The following is a 26,422-nucleotide window of genomic DNA, read 5'->3' as shown; positions in this document are numbered from 1 at the left end:
GTGTAGGCTATTCAAACATTTGCGCTTCATTTAAAGTAGCCTAGTAGCCAGGCTACCCCGGTGTGAGCTCATATGCCGATGCGCACAACGAGTCCACCAATCAAGAAAAAGCGTCGAGACTGCATGGAACCGTTATAGCTGCCGAGGAGTTAAGAATTGAAATGGGCCTCTATATTTTTTCATCCTCCGGAACAGAGTTCAGTGTATTGGGAGGGTAAATGTAAGCTATTTTATTGTAAAATAACACGAATTAGGCTACGTTACATTATTATAGCCTATTATAGCAATGATAGAAACCAACGGCGTGAAGGACAGCGAAGCCACGTAGCCGTGCTGCATTCAAACAGCTAACTGATCTAGTGGATGAAGACGTGTCTCCCAGACTACTTCAAAGGCTTTCTTTTTTTCCATACATCGCCAAGACGGCGTCCATCGCACCCTTCTTTTATTTGACGGAGCTTCTCATTTGGAATCACGCCAGACCGCAGCCTGCAGAATCAGGGCAGATATTGTCACATATGATGTCAGCGTCGAAATAGCCTAAGGAATCTATAGTCTATTGAAGAAAACGAAGCGATATTCGTGTCGAATTTGAACGATTTGTTAAAATGTGTATTTGATATTGCTTAGAATTGACTAGCTCCACGAAGCTGTAGCTCTGTGTTGGTTGTGACAGAACGTTGTTGTCGAGGGTCCATGCAATACTTGCAGTGGAAACATGTGTGGCTACTTCTCTAAACGGATCACTGCTATCAGAGATGGCATTTTGGTCCAGTACAACGGTTTTTACCTCTAAAGTATCCCGGAAGATCATATTCATGTTTACCCTATCCCTCTCTGTCACCTACCTTTTCTACAGCTTGGTTAACTGTTATACCTCACTACAATTCCCAGCGCAAGAAAATTATGTATATCAAGGCAGGCCGGTGACTGACGAAACGACTTTTATGACATTAAGGGGGAAACTTTATTCCACGTCACTCCAGGGCGAATTAATAGAACGCACAAGCAGCGAACCAACTATTTTTTCGACAAATCCAAACGATGTTAAAATCGAAGGGCGGACAGCAGAATGGGTTAGAACTGACACGGCTCCTACTAACACCATCGCGATGGTACATACGGCAATTATGGACCAGCAGCACCAAGGATTCAGCACTACGGACAGCGTCTTCAGGACCTCTATGAACAGTACCCCTGAGTATGGGGAAAAAAAACTGCCTCAAGCTATTATAATAGGGGTGAAAAAAGGAGGTACTCGAGCTTTACTTGAGGCTTTAAGAGTTCACCCTGACGTTCGAGCTGTGGGCAATGAGCCCCATTTCTTTGATCGGAATTATGAGAAAGGGCTGGACTGGTACAGGTATGTGTCTTTTGTCTTTTGTAGGCTATTATATCTGATACTGTGAGTTAGATTAACATTTCAGTGAGATGTTCCGCCACAAGCTTGAAAACATTGACAGATGATGAGACTGTCAAGTTTTGAATGGCCTTCTGTCTATAGCCTACCTCTATAACCACACATTCTTTGGTGGTTCTCCATCACTTTTAGAGGCATAAACTGTAGCAGCATTTCTTTTCTCAATGCCTTACTAATTATGAAAGATGCCCAACTAAAGTTTGGCCATTGTGTAGGCCAACTGAAAATGCTTCTAGCCATTTGTCTGCACAAAACAGTGATTTTGTCAGTAGCCATCAGTATATCTCACCTGCTTTTACTTTTTGATTTCCTGACAACCCCATATTTGATTTTGATTACACACAAAATCAACACAAAAGGCTTCAAACTAATACATAATACAATAGCTTAGCCTATAATACAGAGAATAAAGTCCCTGACATTGCCAATGTATGCCTGAAACGCTTAATATTGCACTGTAATGTTGTTGGTTGGGTAGGATTATGACCCTTTGTCATTTTTTGGGTACCATCTTAGCGCTAATGATGGTGCTTAGCTCATGGTGTTGCCTTTAAAAATAGAGATGTTTATACTGTTAACCAAGCGGTTTGCTTATGAATGTGGTGTTAAATTAATACATTGTTATTATACTGGGTAGCAAGAGTGTGGAAGTACTTATGCTGTTTGCTGAAATAAAAGTAACATATGTAAACACCCACTCTTCTTAACTATGACAGAAGGGGTCATATTTTAAGACCACATGATGCTGCACACAAGACAATGTACAGCTTCTAGAGAGAAGGGGTTGAGAATTGCCATGTTGTCAATCATGCCAGTGCTAGATGCTATAGCAGTTGTGATAGCAGTTATAATGGAACACTCACATGGAAAAGATTGAGTACATTTTTTAGTTCGAAATGTATTGTCACACAGTATACACATCACTATGTATGCAATTTCTTTTTATATGGTGACTAACCTTGTCCCTCTTTTTTTAAGCACTGCTTCACCACTAACGATACATTATGCTCATATATGCAGTACAGATGACAATCCCCCACTTGATGATATGTTGTAGGGTCCCTGGACACGTTTCAGTTATGTTATCTTATTGGTACAACAATAAATGTAAGATTTTGACCAAAGGTATGGCTTTTCAGAAGCATAATGTGGTCAGTGCAAGACTTTGAGCTCAGATACTAGGCGAGTGCAGACGTGTCTATGCTTGTCACACACACACACAAATCCTGCTTTTGCATACATGGATTCACGTCCAAGCAGATTCCTTCTGCAGAGATGTACTCACTCGTCATCCAAAATATCAACACGCTGTTTGATTTGGCACTCCTTGCTCTTAAAGGGAATGGCAAATGTTACTCTCATTGGTTTAATGGATCCAAAACACACCCATGATTAATTAAGAAACCCAAGAACAACCATTTTTAACCATGCATAGTGGAGACCATTTTTCCTGTTGTCAAAATAGTGAAAGTGGGTTCAGACACTACCTAAACATTCATGCGTATCACACTTCAGACTATGCGTTTAGATCGCTAAATAGAGGGCTCAAAGTCTGTTTTTGTTTTGGCCTTGTTGGTTTGTTTCTTCTGTGGTGGCTATTGTTGCTAGCGAAACATTACCTTGCCGCGTTAGATTGCTACATTGTCTTCAAAGCAGCCACATTCCAGCATGAACTTCTCTTCACACTATATGGAATAGGCAGGGATGTGCATTCATACAGCATTGTTTTGGTGTTTGGTGGTGAAAGAGTGTAGTAATGTGTGTTTTAGTGTTCCATTACATATATGTGTGTAATGCACAGCTTTCCACAGTTGTAAAGTATGACTAGTTTTCTAGGGTTTCTTACATTAATTCCCATTGTATTTAGTATTAGCACCTTGTACAAACCATATGACCAGGGATCGAAATGAACTTTTTGGCCTAGTCAATGTAGTCTAGAAAACATTGTCAGACCAGGCATATTATTTACCGGCCAAAATTAAACAATACTTAACTATTTTGAAAGTATCAGTAATATACTATCTTCATCTATCTTTTTCATTTCATTGTACACCACACACAGAATGGGTCTAAGAAATTTGACCAATTTTACTTTCAGATAATTTATTAGAATATTACTATGTTTCAAATTCAAGTTCCCACGCAAACATGGTGGTGGACCATATATCAGTTTACTAAATTTGATATTTGACACCTTTTCAAACATCAGCAATATTGTCAGTGAATCAGAGTTTAACGAAAATGTGAACTGAAGATGTTTGTGCAACTGGCCCCAGCCAACTGGGCACATATCTAAAAGAAAAAGTATTAGCCTACTATTAGTCCAGTCATTTTATGAAAAAAGGTTGAACAAATTGCAACAGAAGAAAACTTAACTGATTTTGTATCCGTAATTACATTATGCCCTGTTTGCCCATGTTAACAAACAATTTCAAAAAACGTATAATACGTTTTTTGTTTGTCTTGATGTAGTAATCAACTCAGTAATTTTCATGGTGATATGTGAAGGTTAATTTTTCCCTATTTGCATGAGAAAAATACTGTATTTTTCTAAACTTTCCCCTATTGGGATTCTTCAGGGCTTTTTTTCACTTACTGAGGACATACCAATGCTTTGATTGATAACTGAAGTGATTAAAATCAGGAAGGTTAAGTTTAAAATAAAAGTGCTAAAATTGAACTTTTTTTTCCCTTCTGGTCATTATCTGAAATAGGTAAAAAAAAATCAATAATTATCTATATCAACTGATATGAAACACTTCAATCGTGATATAGTTTTCAGCCATATCGCCCAGCCCTACTCTTGTGTTTCCTTGCATATCGGCCCTTCCATCTATCCCCTCGTTATCACCTCCTCTGGCTACAATTGGACAAATGACGTTGAGCTTTGAACTATTTCAGGGGCATAAGCTAGAAGACTGAGGACCGAGGAGAGAAGCCACATGCAAATAGACTTCTGAAGTTTGCCTACAAAAAAGCTACCATCTTTGTCCATATCAGATCAGGGGGGTATTCCAGAAAGCAGGCTTAACTGGGTATGTTAACTCAAGAGGTAAACCTGGGATTTCAGTTCCAAAACGTTAAAAATGATCAGGCTATGTAAGTAACTATGGTAACATAGGCTCTGAACTTAGCCTGGTAGGGGGTAGGTTTTGTTCAGGTTATGTTTAATTATTGTTTTTTTATTTTTTTGGGGGCCTTTTTATGCCTTTTAATGACAGGACAGTGAAGAATGACAGGAAGCGAGTGGGAGAGAGAGTCGGGGTGGGAACCAGAAAGGACCACGGGGCGGGATATCGACCCCGGGTCGCCGGTGTACAGTGCAGGGGCCCCAGCCAGTCGCGCCACAGCCGGGGCCAAGGTTATGTTCAATGCCACACAATGGCGTTTCATTTTGACGAAGGTCTGATTGACAAAGAAGCACAAAATCATGTAATATTCATCCGTGCAATTCACCGTGAGAGGGTGATAAGATAGATAGATAGATAGATAGATAGATACTTACTTTATTGATCCCCAAGGGGAAATTCAAGGTCTCAGTAGCATATAGACATCACACACAACATGCACCTACAGCAGAAAAAGTAATAATATAAGTATATACATATAAGTATATACATATAAAAAAAATAGAGACAGTAGAAGATAAAAAAAATACTAAAATACTAAATATACTATATAAACTAAATCAAATATCCACATAGTGTGCTTAAGGATGATCAAGCAAGCATGAGGCGCTTGCAGTGACAGGGCAGGGACTGAGCCTGTAATTCTGTGTGCATGGTAGGGTGCTCTATGAGAGTGAGTGTCATGGTGATGGTGCAAATAAGTAAGTCCAACAGTGCAACAGTGCAAGAATAAAGTCTAGAGACCAGCATAAAATAAATATGGACATATAAGAGAATATCAGTGCAAGAATAGGTTGAGGTAATAGGGTTACAGCCATTGGTCAAGTATTAAGTATAAGGTATTAAGAATTAAGTACCACAATCCAGGCTGTGGGAGGGAGGGAGGGGTTGTGCATATGTGCTAATATAGCAAACAGTGTAGCAGTAAAACAGTAACCACGACATCACATGATAGCCTATCCTTTCTTTTCCAAACGAGTTTTTCAAGAGGCATTCATACAGAACTCTGCGGCTAGACTTTTAACTAAGACCAAGAAGAGAGAACACATCACCTCTGTGTTGGCTGAACTGCACTGGCTCCCTATTTCCAATAGAATTGATTTTAAGGTTATGTTAATTACTTACAAAGCTCTGAATGGCATAGCACCTTCATATATCTCTGAGCTTTTAATATCTTATCAACCACAAAGGAAACTTAGATCATCCAATTCTAATTTTTTAATCGTACCCAAAGTGCTCCACAAACAAAGTAGAGAAGCTGCTTTTATCCATTATGCCCCAAAACTATGGAACACCCTGCCTCTGTACATCAACTTACTTTCTGTCAGGCTTATGATATGTTATTTTCTATATTTTTGATATGTTGCTGAGTGGATCATAAACGGCCCCAGCAATGAAGAAAAGTGATTGATGATGACTGACTGACTATTATTGTGTTACATGCTTCAAATGTAAAGCACTTTGAGCTGCATTCTGTGTATGAAAGGTGCTATACAAATAAAGCTTATTATTATTATTATTATTATTATTATTATTATTATTATTAAGAGCGAGTTTTTCAGCTGAATCCTAAATATAGGCTACTTGAAAAGCAATCTCCATTTCTACATTACGCATGGTGGATTAGAATAGAATAAAATAAATCTTTAATGTTGGCTAGCTAGCCTACACCATAGTGGACATTTGTCTTTGGCTCACGACTCACCAGACATAGACAGATGGACAAACAACATCTCAGACACATTGAAGATATAATTAAAACAAGTACAGTACAAAAAAGGGAAAATATAGAAAACTAATAAATAAGTTTATATATAGACTACATAACAGCTCAGCCAGGTATGCGTGTTGTCGATAAGTTTGGTTAAGAATGCCGATGGCATTTTGAATAAAATAGTTTTTTAATAGGCTACACTCAAAATTATGTGCATCGACAATTGCTCTCCGACTGGGAATTGTTGTAGTGTTGGAGATGCAGAGCATATCGGCAAGCTATCGGTCAATGTGTAAAGTTTGCCTTGCGCTAAAGCAGTTCCTGGACACAAACCCATGAGGATCATTAAAGTGTAGTTTCACCAACTGTCAGGTCAGCATTAGCACATATCCGATTGATATTTGATTTATTTCTACATATGAAAGAGACCTGAAACCAATCTAATAATATCAGAATCCATGTGCTTTTTTCCTGTTTACACATTCATGCTGCACATCGAAACTATGCCACATATAAGCAAAACTTGGAATTGGGTCACATTTAACTAATGGTGTAAACGTAGCCTAAATTAAGTTTGAATTAAGCCTAAATAGCATTTTTCATGACATAGCTCCCCCTGCAGCTTCGCACCCACCAAACGACCCAAAAAGTGTTGTAGAATCATCAGAACGACTCTCAACCTGCATAATTAAGGTCATTTTTGCTAAAATTGTTGCATAGGGCTTCTATAGGTCACAGGTGTTGTCCCATTCCTGTTATTAGAGTTTTGAACCCTTACACCCTTGCAAACTTGATCACTTACAACAGATGTCAGTTAAGTGTGTGAGGATTAAGGGCTTAGACCAGTGGTCTCAAACATGGTGCCCGCGGGCATCAGGTAGCCCGCGGAACGGCTATGAGGCGCCCCCAGCGCACCTTCTAAAAATAGCCAACAGATCGCCTGCAGATCACGCTCTAAAAACACGCTCCATTGTGAAATTATTAATTGCACAAAAAGATTGTTTTTTTTTGTGTGTGAAAAAATTAAGATTAGATTCCCCATACAAACTTTGAAATGAACAAACTGAACAAAAATGCCGGTAGTGTCGGTAGCATATTGATATTAAAGTATTGAAGAATCAGATGAAAATACAGTTGCTTAATATGTAAAGACTTATAGGCCTACACAATATTGATAATTTAAAAGTAAAAATCACATAGGCCTATTATTTAGGAGGAATACCCTCGCAAAAAAAGGGTGAGGGTCTGTTTGTTTCAAATGAGTAGCCCTCCATATGATTTCGGGTTTTCAGGTAGCCCTCATTCCCAAAAAGGTTGGAGACCCCTGGCTTAGACCTTAGAAATGAGATTGGGATTGAATTGCGCAAAACAGGGCACACATGCAGTGTTGGATTGTGTCTCTATAACCTTGTTTTATATAGGATGCTTTGTCTTTTTCGTGAATTTACTTTATTTTCTGAAATGTCCCTAATTCACAATGCCTTGCACAACAAGTAAGGGATAATGGACGACGACACTCCATTAGATTATCCGAAAATAAATGCACGTTCGAGGCTGTGGTCGTTCAACCTCGTAGTGCGTTTATTTTTCGGATAATCTAATGGAGTGAAGTCCATTATCCCGCTTATTCTACTGTTGACAACATGTTAAATATTAAGTTAATTTTAAATTTTTACTCATTTGGATAGTTAGTTAATTGGATAGCTGTTAAATAATTATTTATTTCAAACTGTTACTATAGTCCATGAATGGTTGCTACGCTGGAACACTAACCAGCGGGTCTACCAGCTAGGCTACATATAAAACAGTCAAAACATTGATGGAATCAAATTTTTTTTTGTAAATTGAACTGCATGTTCCCATTGATGGTGAAGTTTGACATGGAGAACGGCATATCAAAAGATGTTGAGCTAAGCGCACTCCTTTGGTCATTTGGAGTTGCAACTTTTGCAACTTTTTTCCCGGACAGTATCCCACTCCACTGCTTTCTTTTGACTGTCGTGGGTGCCCAGTAGCTGTTGAGACTAGTCTCGCGTCTGTCCAGTCACTGCCATGATCTGCCGGCTCCCCAGTCCAGCCTCGGACAGCAGCTGAACGGCGGTAGCGCGCAAAGAGTGGTGAAACGCTTCTCAAGCCCAACAGCCTCACTGTTTGCGTGGCAGCATCAGTCCAAGATGATTAACTCCCAGCGGCTCTTTGGAGTACCAACAGTTTTTTCTTTCTGAAATTTCCTGCGGTGTACACAGTGGGTGCAGACAAAATGCTTTTGCACCAGGTGGGCATTTCAAAACATATTTCTTGAAGCTCGCAACTGGGCAAAGCGGCTCGCCAGGCTGCGCAAACATGAACCCCCAATACTGTACAGTTGCTTTTGCGGATCAGTCACCTTCTTGTGGTTCTTGGTGTCGGCGTTGTATGACAGGCAAACATATTCAACCCCAGCCTCGTCTGTCTTTACCTGGAAAGAGTCTTGGCGAAGATGTCGGTTCCCCTCTCTTCCTCTACGTGCCAAATTCAGCTGGACGTCGAACCAAACTTTCACGACAAGCCCGGCTGTGGTGTTGGTCGACAGGTATGAGGTTTGAGGCTTGGCACCAAATACTCCTTGCCCACTGTTGTTCGCACCATTGCGTAAAACATCCGTAGTTTATTTAAATTTAAGTTGACATCGTCCAATTCAGTTAGGTTCAATTTAATTTGTTTTTCATTTAGCCAATCGGTAAAAAGACTTACTGCCCAAGCCGTGGATTTTGTGGTGTTTTTCTCATGCTTTTGGCTCAGAATTAAGTCCAGATTGTCCTCGCTGATAAGTTTGTGCCTCTTGCTGTCATTTGGGGTTGTTGTAGGCCAACTTTTCCTCTTAATGGACGGCTTTTGGCTTTCTGGAGTCTCCTGCCCTCCCCATAACTCTGCCTTGGCCCAGGTGTCGAAATCGACATATTTTCCAAAAACATGGTAATTTCTGGTAGGCCGTAATCAGACATATTCAGTGCAGCAGTGTTTCTTTGATGTTTTTCCTTGATACAATGTTTCATTCGGGCTCGGGCTGAACTCGGGCGAATTGATACAATAGATTTATGAATTGTCAATGTCCAGCAAAAGGCAGTGGTTTAATTAGGCGCCTGGCCATTCACTTTTCATTCTTGGCCATAGTGTGTTGAGCTTGATTGACTCTGTCCTATTTCAGATGCTAAGCAGTGTCTATTGCGGTCAGTAAGTGGATGGGAGACTGTTTGGACCATCAACTGAAAAAACACATCAGTTCACGCTGCCACAAAATGCAAAGCGCCATGTCATAAAGTGTAAAAGAGTGAAGGAATTAAGGATACAAGGAAGTTTATTGTCACATGCATATAGTTACTGGAAGTAAGAAATGCAGTGAAATTATGTCTGGTTTCAGCCTATTTCTGCATTTATGGGGGGTGGGGGTAAAAAGTGCAGTAGAAGGGGTTTAGTAGATTAAGTGGCAAGGGCTGCATAAGAAAGGTGGGGGAGGATTGGGATTGGGCGGGGGGCACCAACAAGGAGCACCCAAGAGCAACAGGGGCAAGGAAAAACTCCCTTACCAAGGAAGAAACCTTGGGCAGATCCACGGCTCAATGGGCTAACCCAACTGCCAGGGGTCTTGGTGTGTGTGTTGGGGGGATGACAGGGGAGATGGGATAGTGTGCTGTGTATGCGGGGAGAGGGCAGTGTGCAATATGTTATGTTGCCTAATTTTAATATAGTGAATTGAGACAAACAGAAAAGCAAATTTCTTTCAACACTTTTAATGTAAAATGAACACACAACATTTTAAAACTTTTGCATTGTGTTGAACTAGTCCCTCCATAGGGCGGCCATATTGTAGTGTTGTCACGATACAAAAATTAATGTTTCGATACCGATACCAAGTCAAGAATTGCGATTTCGATACTTCTTCGATACTTTTTAAAAAATGTATTTGATTTGGGGGCCCCACCACCTTGACATCATCATCAGTAATATTGAATATACTGTAGTGTGATCATTCACACCAGTGGCCATCCCAGATTCTGCTTGACTCTCCACACAAACACATATGGAAAATTATGGCTTATGTCATATTTCATATATTCTGCATAATTACTAGTAAATATATTTAGCAATTTGAAAACTATTCTAAAACTATAACTATTTTTAAACTATTACACTTAGGCATAATTATCTTTAATGTGGTGTGTAGGTCTAATTGAGTGCACATTGGTGATGTGTAGGTGTAATTGAGTGCCTGTCACTTTAAGAGATCCGCGAGAGTAATTGACCTTGACTCACGGTTTTAGTCTAGTGAATAAAAGTTGCACATAGCGCATAAGGATATGTGGATGCAATTAATTATGTTTTGTATGTCATTAGATAAAATAAATGTTAAAAAAATGTACAAGTGGAAGAAAATCTTTCTGGGATCATAGAAGAGATAAGTGTCTTGCAATGTTCATTAATGATTTTAGCAAGCACTATTGTCAAAAGTGACCTGAGCTAGCGGGATAGTTAGCAAGGATCTCTTTTCAGATGTAAACGTTTGCGATGGTTGCTTAGCCTATTTCTAAATTACATTGAACCCAAATAGTAGGCCTAAATTACCAAAATCCCACAGCCTAGGTAGGTTAGCAAGTGAGCAAATCAACTTGATATTAGCCTATTATTATGTGTTACCATAGCATCGTTTGAACTAATAGCCATGTCTCGCTGTTTATAGCACAACTGCGCTTATGTGTGTGTGAGGAGAAAAGACGCACAGCCACAGGTTAGGGGAGGAGGCGCTAGTGCACACGCATGTTACTTCAAAAGAACACGGTCATTCTCAAAAGTATTGATGCTAATAAAATTAGGCATCGTGACATTTTTAATTTCAGGGTATTGCGATAATTTTTTAGTATCGGTGCACCGTGCAACACTACCATATTGTAATGCTTTTTGAGCACTTATCTATATCATCTATTACATCTATATCGGGTATAACTGCGTGTGCGCAAGGATTCACGAATCACGACACACCAACCTGCTCCAGCTGCGAGATCACAACACATGATTGGCACGACGTATTCACAACATAGCACATGATTGGCACGATATATTCACATGCCAACTTTTGGCGGCGGAAGGGACGGGATATGAGTAGACGACTGCCATGTTTGCATTTCGAACTAACCCCATACATTTCTATGGGAGATTATTTGAGTGCCGTGTCTCCTCATTAGAAAATCAATGGTTGAACACTGCAGGCATTATTTTCACAAGTCCGTGGCTGTAAGAATAAAAAACATACTTTAAAACATACATATTTTTATGATAGATGCCTTCTTGAATCTGCTGGAAACTAAAGCAAAATATCTTTGAGAAGTTTAACACTCTGGTAAAAAAGTTAATCACCATTCCACATCAATGCTGTTTTATAACTATATAACAACCACAGTAAACAAAGGTTTAACCTGGAAGCAGGCTTCGCAACAATGGAATCAACCCTAAACAAGCTACCTATCGTTATCACTGGCACAGTCAGCTGTCAGCAACAAGTCAGCTTATTATGACCGCTGCACAGCGAAGCCACAGCCACAGTACATATACGGAATGAATGGACTTGGTGGAGGAAACTCCACTCCTCTGGGCGTCGTGGAGCTCTGCCTCCGCCTTGTCCATTAATTCTGTATATTGGGACACCTGGTGATGAAAATAACTAAAGGTAGAAAGACAGTGATATCCTATGCAGTAATCTACTTGGCCCCCACATTTTTAACCTTCCCACCAACATAATAACTTCCTGCAAATGTAATAATTATTACATTGGTGGGAAATTGGGTTATTACGTTGGTGGGAAATTATTACGTTGGCAGGATTATTACGTTTAAAATGTGCAGATTTTGTGGAGATTTTTATTATGGTGGTTGGTGGTTTATTAAGTTGGTGGAAAGTTATTACATTGGTGGGTGTTACATACCAAACTACCAAAATCCTTGCATGAACATGTGCAGACGGAATTTAATATTCCGAATTTTTGTGATTAATGTGTTTACATGCCACAATATTCTGGTTAAAAGAGACATATGCTAGGGGTGTTACTCCAGTTTTTAGTGTTCAGAATATGAGCTTAATCAGGTTTTGGCAGTTGGAATATGGTGTTTACATGACTCGTGACTCATGTTTACATGCACAAGCTGAACATTTTGTCATTATTCCGAATAAAACCGGAATATGGTGTCCATGAAAACATATACAATGTCTATCTACCATTAAGATGTCCATCTCATCCAAAATGATTGTGAAATGTGAAATCAATATTATAACAATGTCTATCTACAGTAAGTTTCAACAACCAACAAAAATAAATTGAAGACCTAACGTTATTGTTTCTCGAGTTCACAGAGTACTGTCGGTACGGAAAAAATGAAAACAATCGGTTTTACCTAGCGCAGCCAGGCAGCTACAGCGCTACACTCTTGTACAGGGGGCTCACATATGCCCCACAGAGTGTAACAGTGTACCTCTTATCTGTTTTCACACTCTGTCCACTTCCCTTTAGCTTCTTCTCTCTATTCCCTTTTTTCTTCTTTCTGACACTCAGGAGATAATCTGACAGTTGTCCCATAAAAAAAAAACTGCAGAAATTGGCTGTTTAATGTTAGTTAATGCCTGCAATGTGATGCTGGTTGACTAGTTTGTTTATTCATGGCAACAGCTGATATGGAGAGAAAACTGAACTCTCTGAATGGTAGAATGACACGCTCACTCTAGTTGGCAAGGTTTTGTCAGTGGAAAAGGGCAAAACGTCCCTCTACTCATCTCTCCTCACTCTCTTCCAGGATTTTTCTGTATTCAGTTACAAAAGAACCGTTTAACATGTAAACTTGTTACTTGAACTAGGAATATTGATCCTAAGCACCCTAGAAACCAACATGATTACCAGCATAGCAACCACTTTATTTAGCATAGCAACCACCATGTCTACCCTAGCAACACCCTAGCAACCACTACCATAAGGTCAACCCAGCTATAGCTATAGCAACAATGACTGCCCTAGCAAACCATCTGAGCAAATTTCTAGCAACCACTTTGCATGCACTGGTATGTCATTCAGGAAATGCGTTTCTAGTTATTGTTGCTTGTGCAAGTGTTTGGTCCATAAGGAAACAGAATAAAATCTCAGAGATATGTGAAAAGCAAACAGGGGTGAATGTTAATCTATCCACACAGCAAGTATGACCTTTCTGTTTGCAGAGTCAGCTTCAGATGGCAAGAGATGTCCAATCTTCCATCACTGTCAGCCCAGCTTAATTAATGCCCTAGAGCACATAGGAGGATGAATAAAGCTGATTTGCCTACTGATGAGTCATGACTTAAAGGCAACTTTTTCCAAAATTTACTAAAAAGATAAACCTAGACTTGCATTCAAAAGTTTTGCGGTCACTTAGAAATGTCCTTGTTTTTGTTGAAAAAGTTATCAGAAATCCAGTGTAGACATTATAAATAATGTAAATTACTATTTTAGTAGGAAATGGCTCATTTTATAAGCGTACAGAGGTCCAGCATTACAACATATTAGAATAAGCTATACTGCTCAAAAAAATTAAGGGAACGCTAACAGTTTTCCACAATTGTTAAAACACATTTTTGAAACCTTACACCCTTTTCTCCATTCTCAAACTACATTCACAGAATGTCTGACAGTTCTTGCAAAGCACAAAACACAACCCCAATCATAGGAAAGACTGCTGACTTGACAGTAGTCCAAAAGACTCAATGACACCCTCCATGAGTCCATGAGATGAAATCTTTAAGCAAATGTAAATAAAAGGCACAAAATAAGGTTGGTGTGAGAGTTATCTGTGTGATTTAGGCGACCATTACGTTTCTATTTTTAGCTCTTCAAGTTTACTAACAGGAGTGTCAGGAACGAAGTCCCAGTCGAGCTGCTTGTGGGTTTGGCAAGCTTAATATTGTTTGGCTTTATTACACATGATTCTGGCGATTTATACCATGTGCAAAGACGTGGCATGTTCATAATTAGCCTAGATGTCACGTTGTTGAAAATATTTCCCCTAGCACTTTTAATGTTAATGCATGTGGACACTAGGTGGCACTGTTGTATTACATTTCATATTTAAATATGGTTAAATCGTTAGGAGATTGTATGGTAGCCTATAGAAATGTGAGCTTCATAAGTACTACTGTAAGGAAGGTGCAAATATTATGTAATTTTTAATGGGAAATTAATGGAAATGTTATTTCTTGATTATTCTTATTTCAAACCACACACATCCATTTGTTATCATACATATGTATACACATTTATACCTAAATACTGTAGGTTGCATACAAAATAGTGTGACCTTACGTGTACCTCCAAATACCTCAAGTAAAGTTCCAGATTGGTTTTCATTTACTGCTTGTGTTCTAATCGACATCCATCATACATTATTCCTAATGCTTTACCCATTTAACAGCGAGAGTATAGGTTCTGTATCCTGTCTTACCTTATGAGATCGAGATTCATTGTGTTTGTGAATGGTCAAATCCTCAAACCCTGATTTTTTCTATGACAGTTCACAATTAAAAGTCTTCCAGTTTCCAGTAGGCTATATTTAATGTTATGCAGATAGGATACATCATCATGTAGGCCTACACATACAAAGTTAAAACCATGTCCTTGAAATGGATTAAAATCACTTGGAAATGTTGTGTAAATGACAGCTCAATGTGTAGATAAAATGCATCTGACCAGCGTTAACTGCAACCTCAAATTTAGAGGTCATAACAATTTCTCTCCAAAAATTACCTGCTCCTAGAGCTGGGCTATTCAAAATACGGTGTTGCTAAAATTGCTTCTATTGTTGCTATAAGAGACATGTGTTCATGAGTATCCAGCTACAGTTAATGACTTCAGTAAAATATATTCACAAAAAAACACTGGATGTGGTGGACATTCCTTTATTCTGAGATGCATCAATAGGCTATCAAAACAATTCCAAGCAGACATAAGGCTTATAGAGCAGGGGCCGTATTCACAAAGAATCTTAAGGCTAAAAGTAGCTCCTAACTGGGGAATTTAGGAGAAACTCCTAAAAATAATGGGCGTAACTTTAGGACTCATAGGAATTTTTTTAACTAAGAGTAATCCACAAAGCATTTTAGCCCTAAAAGTCTGGGACAGCTTAGAAGAAGTCAATATGACTCCTAACTCACTAAGACCTATTCACAAACAATCCTAAGCCACTTTTGTGGCATTTCACATTACAATGTTTTGAAATGTGAATGTAGCTACAAGAGCTCCCAATAACGAGGGAATAATTGTGCATTGTAGCTAAGTGATGCAATAACGCCAACAACAATCAAAACCATTTATTGTCAACATGTAAACTATATGTAACGTTTCACTGTAAATCAAATTAAAATGTTTCTCCTCTTTGCAAACTTGTCTTCATACAGATTCATTTGTAAGATACTGAATCAATCCCTCATGTATTTCATTAGGCTACTAGACTATTTGCTTTGTGTTACGTATTCATTTAGGCTATTTATTCATCATCCTCCATCCTTTGCAGTACGCAGTAGCACACACATTCTCACCAGAAAAGACCTGTCACCTGTCACTCATCATCTTAGGGGAGGTTTTTGGCATCAATCATCAGCCAATCAAGGTGGTCACTTCAATCAAGCTTGTGCATGAGTAATGACGTCAACCATAGCAACCGAGTTCTTATCTTAGGAGTTGTCATTTTTTCCATACTAAGGGCCCCTCCCATTTCTCCCCCCTTAAAACTTCCACTTGGTTTTGATTGCCCTCAACATTAAATTCCCTCGACAAGGGAAGTGGGGGTGAAGATCTTTCCCAATGAATTGGGACACCACTATATGCAAATTAGCTTAGCAAACGTGCTCACCTACGTCACGCGTACCGTCAGTGTCTACCGGTAGTAGCCTGCTACTATTTTCATTCAGGAACATGCCGGTTCCAGCGGTCATGTTGACTGTTGTGTGGGCTGTGCTGGTTTATTGTCTAGTTAATCAACAAAGATATTCGTGTTCATGTGAACGCCGGAACACACATCCTAAATATTGCCGAAACTACCCAGATCAGATATATAACGTTATTTTAAGGGGGCAGACTCTCTCAAAGCACTCAGCAGATATCATGAACATCGTCAGATAGCTTTGTGAGATATTTTCTAACATTAGTGTTCAAAACTCAACAATCCATTGGATGTGCATCAAACTAACATATTCCAACATATTTCGAAATTTTAATATGCTTATTTGAGAAAATATATGAGCAATGTAATTGTTCCTTTCCAGCGGTGTCAGCCATCTTGGTTGAAAAATTTGGCCGGCTCGCTGAGCTTGCACGGTATCCTGGGTAATTTCATCTCCCACTTTGTTTTAAGCCTGCATCGGTCCTGGCTATATTTTGAGGGTTGATTTTAAGGGGAAAATAGCACTTCCCCTTGTTCCCTAAAGTAATGGGACACCCTACCCCTACACATGCATGCGCAAAAACGAGGGTTAGGGCAAAAATCTAGGAGAAGAGGAGGTATTGGGACGGGCCCTAAGAGTAGGTCTGAGCGGCTTTGTAAATAGGTTTTAAGAGAAAACTCCCATCTAAAAACTTTTATTGCGATTTAGGAGTACTCCTAGTGGTAAGATAAAATGCTTTGTGAATACGGCCCCAGGTCCATATAGATTATTTGTCAAATAAGCCAGTAAAACAGTACAATACAATCACACACAATTTCTGTCATAGCAGAAATTACCAGAAGGATTTTTGATTTTCAAAAGCGTTTGCCAGTCACAGCCAAACAAAATTGGCGACTGGAGCTAAAATGAGCTGGATTTCAAAGCATTTTTTAATCTGTTCTTGTTTTTAAATTTGTTATTATTGAGTTTTATGTCTGTGTTGTCACTTTGTTGTTACTGATGTCGTTGTTGTCACTGCTGTCTCAATGTTGTCTTGTCTTATTGTGTGCTGCCTTCTTAGCTAGGGCCCACTTGAAAAAGACATTGCAATCTCAATGTGATCTTTTCCCTGGTTAAAAAAAAGGTCAAATACAAAAATAAATAAAAACTGTACATTGTGTTCCAAAGTCAACTGGCCTTTGTCAATTCATCTAGTCAACAACTAGTTTTATGTTAAAGGCTATTACTAAACTGTTTTTCTGACTCAAAAACATAGCACATACAGTATAGGTTAATGTCCCGGGATGTTATCCTTATGATTTCCTGAAACTCAAACGGAGTTGAGCAGGAAGACATTTATGTTTTCTGCACAATCTGTTTGGATTAGCATGCAGAAAAAGGTCAAGATACAAGACATAGTCTCACTCAGTGAATTTAAAGTCACTGAAGTCATTGCAATATTCTAATTGATGATGTCATATTTTTTCACTTTGGACTCTGAAGTGACTACTGTCTACAGGCTGTGATTTAATGTTGAGTCTGAAATTGTACTGTTGTCACTCTCTTAAAAAAGAGAGTGACAGCAGTACCTACAATGGGTCTGACCAGGGTAAATAACAGGTAAACTAAATTAAAAAATAAATTGTGGCTGTAGTTTTTCCTCTCATCCTAAACGTATGTTTGCATTTCAAGGAGACACAAAATCCTCCATAAAATGAACAGAGCTGGTTCCATAAATGTCTACCATTTTACCTTTTAGTAACTGTTCTATTATCGATAGACAATGCTCTAAAAAGTCTGATTCTTCTCTCAGGACATACAATAATGAAATAGTGAGGGTCATAACCTATACATTCAGAAAACTGTTCAATAAACCTCATCCTATGTACAACTTGTCACATGTAAACCTAAAGAAGTTTAAGAGCATACTCAGTAGTCTAAGGGGTTAAGAAGTGATCCTTTCCTTCTCCAAGGGCAATGACAATCTTCTGCCAGCTTAATTTACAAGAGATGAATTGTACTAATGAATTAATCAACTAGCAAATACGTACAAATATTTTCTTATACACATTTTAACTAGTCCCGCTGTGTGGAAAACGCATTTGAATGAAACTTTGGATTTTAGAATGATTTTGAGTACTTTTGGGAAATAGGGTCTTTCACCCGTATGGGGAAGAAACTCATAGAAAAGAGCAATCTTTGAGATTATAGTAACGCAAGAGACAACCCGCTGGAGATAAAGATTTAATATCTGGGATTTATTTCATCTATGAATGTTGACATGTTATTTTTAAGCCTTCCCGTTGGTAGTGAGGATTACAAGAGTTAATCTTTAGATCTGTAAAACATTATCCTACATTGGCAATGTGTGTTTGTGTCAGATTCTGTCACGGTGTCAATCTAGCTCTGTTTAGGAGATTAACATTGTGCAATGTGATTTACTGGATGTGCTTAAACAAGCTGTTCATTTGCTCACAGCCTCTAAGAGTTGTGCTGAGATTCTAGGAATATGTACCTTGATACCTTGATGTGTATCTCAACACAATTTCATTTGAGTACAGATACAACAAACATAGATCAAGCCAAAGCAGTGTGGCCAAGAATACCTTCATTATCAGTTACAAAATACTGATCCTTTGGATCTTCTACCACTACCACTACGACTTAAAAATTATTAAATGGCCAATGTGCAATAAGCTCCATCTGACCTGTTCAGGTTAGTTGGTCAAATGTAGAAATGTGGAAATATTGTATTAATACTTCCTTTTTTGTCTCTGCGGAGAGACATTGTTGAATTCCTAAAATTCAAAATACACTTTGCACAGGTAACTGTTCTGAGTACCCAAGTAATCACTTTTAATGTTCTTTAACACTGAAAACATCATTGCAAAAGATTATCAGTCATTTCACTTCCTTAGACAGCTTAAAAATTACTGGATCGATTATTGAGGATCATTGAGTCCATCATCATATCTTCTATTACAGTATTATAGTACAGCAGCAATAATGGGAAAAGTTACAGTGGATTTTCAACAAGTCATCCTAAATTATAGGCATTCCACTTCCTTCAGTCTAATCTCTGTACATTCACTGGACTGTAAAGCGAGCAAAGAAGATCTCCTCTGACCCCTCACTTCCTGCTCATCATCTCTCCTTCCATTAGGGAGGTGCCATAAGGCCACTGGTGACTAGATTCACTGGTGACTGGGGCAGTCGTGGCCTTCTGGTTAGGGCTTCGGGCTTGGAACCGAAGGGTTGCCGGTTCGATCCCCGACCAATGGGTACGGCTGAAGTGCCCCTGAGCAAGGCACCTAACCCTTCACTGCTCCCCGAGTGCCGCTGTAGCAGGCAGCTTACTGCTCCGGGTTAGTGTGTGCTTCACCTCACTGTGTGTTCACGGTGTGCTCTGTGTGTTCACTAATTTACGGATGGGATAAATGCAGAGACCAAATTCCTTGTATACGCAAGTATACTTGGCCTAGAAACCTGATTTTTTTTTAAAAGAACTAAACTCCCTTTAAACAGCTTTTACCCCATTGCTAACAGGACTCTGGCCTTTGTGGTTATATGGAATTCCCCATTCCACTTGCCCTTGATCATATGGCTAATGATCAATCTTTTATCACTATTAAGAATCTGCTGTTTTTCATTGCATATCATTGTCAGTGAAGTGTAAGTGGAGCAACTATTATGAAGTGCTGCAATACACAGCAAGGGCAGAGACAGAGTTGATCTGAGTAATCTGTGCCAGTGAAGTAAAAGCACCATTTGGATTAGTAAAGGTTGCAATGATGGATAGGCTTAGACCTTAATGGAACAGATTAGACTCTCTAAACATGACCACTGCACTCTTAGCTGCCTGTTTATGCCAGATGTTGACCAATAAACATCACAGAGTAATTATGAACCAAACCACTGGTTCAGCTTGCTTTTACCCAAGGCAACTGTGTTGATGGGTGAACGAAAACCAAGGTTAATTTCACTGAGCAAAATTAATGCAAATTTATATAGGGCTTATTGTCAAACGCCGGAAGTAGCTAACCGCGACCATACTGTTGACATGACATCCTCATGCTGCTAAGCACAGCACGCCTTATGGCTTCATCTCGTTGATATCAAGAGAAGATAAGCTTGATTTGTGTGGGCCCATATCTAAAAGACCCAATAGCAGGAACACACCAACACTTTGGGAAATTAGCTTATTCACCGTCTCCCCCAGTTAGATAAGATTATGCATACCCTTCACATCTCTGTGCATGCAGTAACTCAGTCTGAAGCACACACTGTTAGCATATCTTAGCATAGCTCATTGAGGTAGGCAGCTCTAACTAGCCAATAGCACCCAAAGTCACAAAAGAACTCCAACATTTTCTCATTTACATCTTGTGACAACATATACTAATGTAAAATGCACAGTGATTTTATAACCTTAAACAAAGTTTGCATTGAGGCGAAGCACTGCTACTTGGGTTGAGTGATTTCCACGCAGCACCTGACAAGCTCCTGTGTTTTGTGCTTTGCCTGAATGAGAATGTAGTTCCATGCATCTGCTTACCATAGCATCCCATAAACACACTCTTTAATCTTGTGGAAAGCCTTCCCAGAAGAGTTGAAGCTGCTATAGCTGCAAAGGGTGGACCGACGTCATATTAAACCCTATGTCACTTAAGGGTGGACCGACGTCATAGGTGGACCGACGTCATAATAAACCCTACTGTATGTCACTTAAGGGTGGACTGACGTCATATTAAACCCTATGTCACTTAAGTTCATATGTGAGTCAAGGCAGGCGACCCAATACTTTTGGCAATGTAATGTATATGTGATGAGTTTCTAAGTTTTGAAAAGTTCTCTTTTGCATATTCCCAACATGGCCACCGCCCAGTTTGACGTCAGGTGGCGACACCTAATATAGATCATAAATGACTGTCACAGGGCAGTTTTGAATTGAAATAGGTATCTCTTGCATGCCTCTGTCAACCAATAGGCTGCTCACCAAAGAACTCATGGGGGATAGTGTAGCGCTTCAATGAAGACCTATAAAGTACTACTTACACTTCACATATTCAACTCATCAGTATGCACATTACATGTGCCATATCAGTGCCTCAAAAGCACCAAGCCACTGTATCCAAACAAAACATAAGGAAATAAAGAAATAAACAAACAAAAAACAGAGTTTACTCTAACCAATAGTTCTTACACTGAGAACTGAACTAGCCCATTTCCTAAGTATGTGTTGGTGAAATGTTCTGGGCTGACACAATTGTAAATAAGCCTATTTACAAGTATAATAATACGACCTACCCTGGACCTGTGTATAGAAGCGTCAGAAAGGCGGGCCTGGGCCTGTGTGGAATCAAGGGAATGTAAGGGCTCAGTGTGTGTGTGTGGTGGTTTGGCCCAAACATATGTCACCAAAACTGCCTGTCCAGTATTTGTATCAGAAGCACAGGTCTCCTGATCCTGCATAGCAATGTCAACAGGTTTCACCATCAGGGCTTACAGTACATACAATCGTTTAAGCTCCTTCCTCAACTGGGATCTGAGAAACCCAGTCATTAGTGCGGACAGCTTTTGTCTACGCACTATGAGTGTCGGTTAGAAGAAGCATTGGTTTTACCATCACCTTCAACACCGCAGGAGGAATACAAAGAGATACTCATGACAGGAAGAAAATTGACATATAGGAGCATGTTACGATAAACAACTTTAGTCTGTCCAGTGACTGGATTGAGAAATTTGAAAATGTGGGTCTTAGGATCACATTCAGTCATGGTATAAATGACAGTCTCCCATTTGTCTGCCAATTTCTTTTGGCCTCTCTCACCCTTGTTAGTGAGCAACACCCTGTCCCCACTAACAATCTGACCACCTTTTACCCGCCGGTTGTAGACTTAAGCTTGATGTTTCTGCCCTATGATTGTATTCTTTTTGACGAAGCATTGCCTCCCTGAGATCTTTTTAGAGGGAATCCACAAACTTAGAGTAAACAGCATCATCATCTTCCCTCAGTACAGACTTAAACAACACATCCACCGGATTGCCATGGGATGTGGCCAAATATTAGATAGAATGGGGGAAAACTGGCTGTTTCATAGACAGTACTGTTGTACATAAACACCAGTGTGTGTAGCATCTGAGGCCAAGCCTTTTTCTCTCTGGGTGGAAGCACCCTGATCATATTACCAAGGGTACGGTTGAACCACTCAGCGAGGCCATTACCCATAGGGTGATAGGCAGCCGTGTGGGATATTTTCACACCCGAGAAAGGCAGGAATTAGATCACTGTCGAAGTTTGCATCCTGATCTGAGAGTATGCGCTAAGGAAAGCCGTAGAAGAAAAAAAAAAAATCCCATAGCTCCGAGCGATTTGTTTCACTGTCTGGTCTGGGCAGTAGAATGCGTGGGACAGCTTTGTGTAGTGATCAGTCACCACTAAGACGTCGACGGTTCTGCTCTTTGCATCCTCTGTGGTCCAAAAATCAATACAGATCAATTCTAGGAATGAAGTTGCTTTCAAGAGGAGCACAGCACTCAGGCTCTGGTGTTTTGCTCGCCACACATCAGGTGCAACACTGCAAGTTTGGATTTCGTACATCAAAGACTGGGATATGAGCTCACTTACTGTTTGGCGGCTTTGCCACTGAATTTGATTGGCTTATTGAGTGAACGCTTTTGAATATCGAAACGCCTATTAAGGTTTTCCATGTGATGTATTAGGTTCTATAGGTAGGGATGCGTTGTACCTATATGAATGTTGTTGTCTGCAGTTGCCTCTCGGTAGGCTACATCTCTGTATTTTAACAATATCAACATATTAGGTACCAATAAAGGTAATGATGAAACATTATCCCATTGTTCAGTATTTGATAACTTGTCACAGGAACGTTATTTAGCTAGAATTGCCCTGATTTTGAGTGGTGATCGGTATGAGCTGTGAAATTTGGCAAGAAAGGAGTCATACATGTCTTCTCTCTGAATGTTGACACAGAATTAAACAATAAGTTATAGTTTGTTAAGAATTTAACTGAACAGGGACAGGTTTGGTACAGCTTTGATGCAGTAGACTCTTAAATGTTAGTAGGCTACAGTTATAACCAGCGTCAGTCAGCATCATGTAATAGTGTCATGAATCCTGTAACATATTATAACACAAAACACTTATGGCTCAATCTCCATGGATATATAATCAACCAGAATGTCAAAATGTGACATTGTTAAAGCTCATTAATTGTATGAAACAATTAGCCATTGCAGCATAGGCTATATTACAGTAGGCTGTTATGCTAGCTCACAACAAGCTTTAAGCAAAAAAAGTCTGACAATAAGTTTAGTTTCGATACATGAAAGCCTTGCTGAGATATGAGTTCACTTCCTGTTTGGTGCCTTCGCCACCGATTTCGATTGGCTGTGACCATTTTGAATATTGCTCCAAAAAGCAATGCATTTGTGATGCTTGGTCTGAAGAAGAAAAATTGGGACCTGTGAAAACCTTTTTGTGTTTTGGATGGAATCAAATATGGTGGCCAGATTGATTATGTTGACCTCACAAGTTGGCATGTGTAGGCTTTAGGACCTCCCACAGTATTAACAGAGTAATTCCAAACAGATCAACAGTACCAAGTCAAAATGTAATTTTGCTAAACGCAGCAAGGTCAATGATCTCCAGATGTATTGAGCCTCCTCCTAATTTACCAAGTTTGGTTTCGGCCTGACATCTTTCAAAATCAACTTAACTATCATGTGTCTGAGCGACTTATGGTTTTTGAGATGCTCTCACAGCAAATTAGGCAAGCAAGCTGTCAATCAGGCATCCTAGCTTTGATTGACAATAACTCGATCCTACAGCAAGCCTGGAAAATGACACCCAGATATCCTTGTAGCCAACGAAGAGACATTTCCAATGACAATTTTACCGTACAAATCCTACAAATCACCCTACGCAATTGGACGATCAGAAGTATAGTAGAAGTAGAAAGTACAACACTGGGTAGAAGTATAACCTTGGTGTCAAATGATAGCTAACCCTCTGGAATTTCTTGTTTGTATCTAGATTGTATAGCAGTGACTGTCATAGAATCAAATAAGCATTATTTCAAATGAATCTCTATTTCTGTTACTGTTCCTAACAGAATTCCTAATTTTTCCAATGACCAAAACACATGGGTATTTCCACATAAATAAATGTGTAAAGAATTTGTCTTTTACTCTACAGTGATCTACTTTTAGTTACAGCTCCACAAGACCTGATTCTAGGCCTCAGTTGTGTTTCAAAGGTAGAATAAGTGACCTAGAGGGTTGAAATGTTGACAGCGTTGTTACGGTCTGTGGGGCGTCATGTAGCTGTATTAAGAATATTCTAATATGTGAAACCTTTCTGATTGATAACTGGGTCATAAACTGATAACTGATTTCTGGTTGATAACTGGGTCATAAACATAATATACTATAATACATCTATCATTATACATCTACTCATCTACCTTAAAGTAAATCACATTGATTTGGTCTGGCCAACATCAATGCCTGGAGTCTCTTCCCTTTATCATTTTAGGTGTGGAGTGAGTAAAGCTTCCTCCCAAGACATTAAGAAAGAAGCTAGCGATAGATGTTTGCACCCCTGTGTTTTAGCCTCCTTATGTGCCACAGCCCACCAGGGTTGGCAAGGTCACAGGTGCAAACCTGGCACTGAACGGTGCCATCAACACAATTCGAGTTACACCAAAGTATTTTATACCGACTTGATACTCAAAAAGTGCCTTAAAATTAGCCTTGTAATTATACATGGTCCTCACAATGAAGTCAGTGAAGCGAGTAAGTCATTTAGTAAAATCCTCAAAAGATCATAAAATCTTTTGTCTTTTCACAATTTATTCACTACCACAATATAAACATAATTGTATGCAATGTTTTAATTTTACTGTTGACTCATTGAGTGGCTGAAAGAAGTAATTTATTGTTTGCAATTATACATTGTTGCATTGTTGTATGGTGTTTTCAACATTATTTACTTGTGTTTTACAGAGACTTAATGCCCTCTACATTGGATGGCCAGCTGACAATGGAAAAGACGCCAAGCTACTTTGTAACAAGTAATGCACCTAAGAGGATATACTCAATGGCAAAAGACATCAAATTGATCATTGTTGTGCGTAATCCTGTCACCAGAGCCATTTCAGACTACACCCAGACCCTGTCCAAAAAGCCAGAGATCCCAACATTTGAGGTTTTAGCTTTCAAGAACCGAACACTAGGACTTGTTGATGCCTCATGGAGTGCCCTGCGGATTGGTATCTATGCATTGCACTTAGAGAGTTGGATGCAGTACTTTCCCCTCTCTCAGATGCACTTTGTTAGTGGAGAGAGACTTATTGTTGATCCAGCTGGTGAGATGACAAAAGTACAAGACTTCTTGGGACTAAAGCGCATTGTTTCAGACAAACACTTCTATTTCAATAAAACCAAGGGATTTCCTTGCTTGAAGAAGCCAGAAGACAGCAGTGCCCCACGTTGTCTTGGAAAGTCAAAAGGCAGAATTCACCCAAGAATAGATCCTGATGTCATTCACAGACTGCACAAATTCTACAAGCCCTTTAACATGATGTTCTACCAAATGACAGGGCAGAATTTCCAGTGGGAGTTTGAGGAGAATGACTCACAGGGTTCCCAGGACTAGTTAACTACAGAGATTCATAGCAATACCACCAGCCTTTCCACACCAGAGTCCCATCTTGTGTTATTCCTTGAATGATTGCTTGCACACATAAATGACTCACAGCTGTCTTCTCAATGTGTCTGTATTCATATGAAAAGTGTACAATGTGATATGCTAATCACACTCCCTTTGTTCAAATTGTACTGACTGATGGCAGAGCTTCATGTTCATGTATACAAAAGATACACACAAACTATATATATATACACACACACACACACTATATATATATATATATATATATATATATATATATATATATATATATATATATATATATATATATATGTTAAATCAAGATGACTACTGTTTTATTTCACATCAAGTCATGTTCACTCTGATGCATGCGATGAGTAAAGTGTCCTTACATACATTTTCCTTGACAGATTTTTTTGCCTGTTCCCTGTCCCCTTGCTGATTCTTACTTTACTGTTTTATGTTGTACCCTACTACACCTCCTCATGGCCAATATTAGATTAATATTTAAAACAGAACCTCAGAAAGTTGAACAAAAAGTCAGGATAATAAAGATGACT

At 39.2% G+C, this 26,422-nt stretch overlaps 1 protein-coding gene across 1 annotated transcript; it reads left to right on the top strand.

Moving 5' to 3' along the window:
* Positions 1-26,101, top strand: hs3st4 (heparan sulfate (glucosamine) 3-O-sulfotransferase 4). The gene is made up of 2 exons (XM_048245818.1): positions 1-1,363; positions 25,196-26,101. The coding sequence occupies exons 1-2, from the start codon at positions 759-761 to the stop codon at positions 25,845-25,847; spliced, it is 1,257 nt and encodes a 418-aa protein (XP_048101775.1). The 5' UTR covers positions 1-758; the 3' UTR covers positions 25,848-26,101.
* The last annotated feature ends 321 nt before the right edge of the window (positions 26,102-26,422 follow it).

Source organism: Alosa alosa, chromosome 6 (genome assembly GCF_017589495.1).
Source record: "Alosa alosa isolate M-15738 ecotype Scorff River chromosome 6, AALO_Geno_1.1, whole genome shotgun sequence".
NCBI classification, from domain to species: Eukaryota; Metazoa; Chordata; class Actinopteri; order Clupeiformes; family Clupeidae; genus Alosa; species Alosa alosa.
This window is presented reverse-complemented; position numbering and strand designations above follow the sequence as displayed.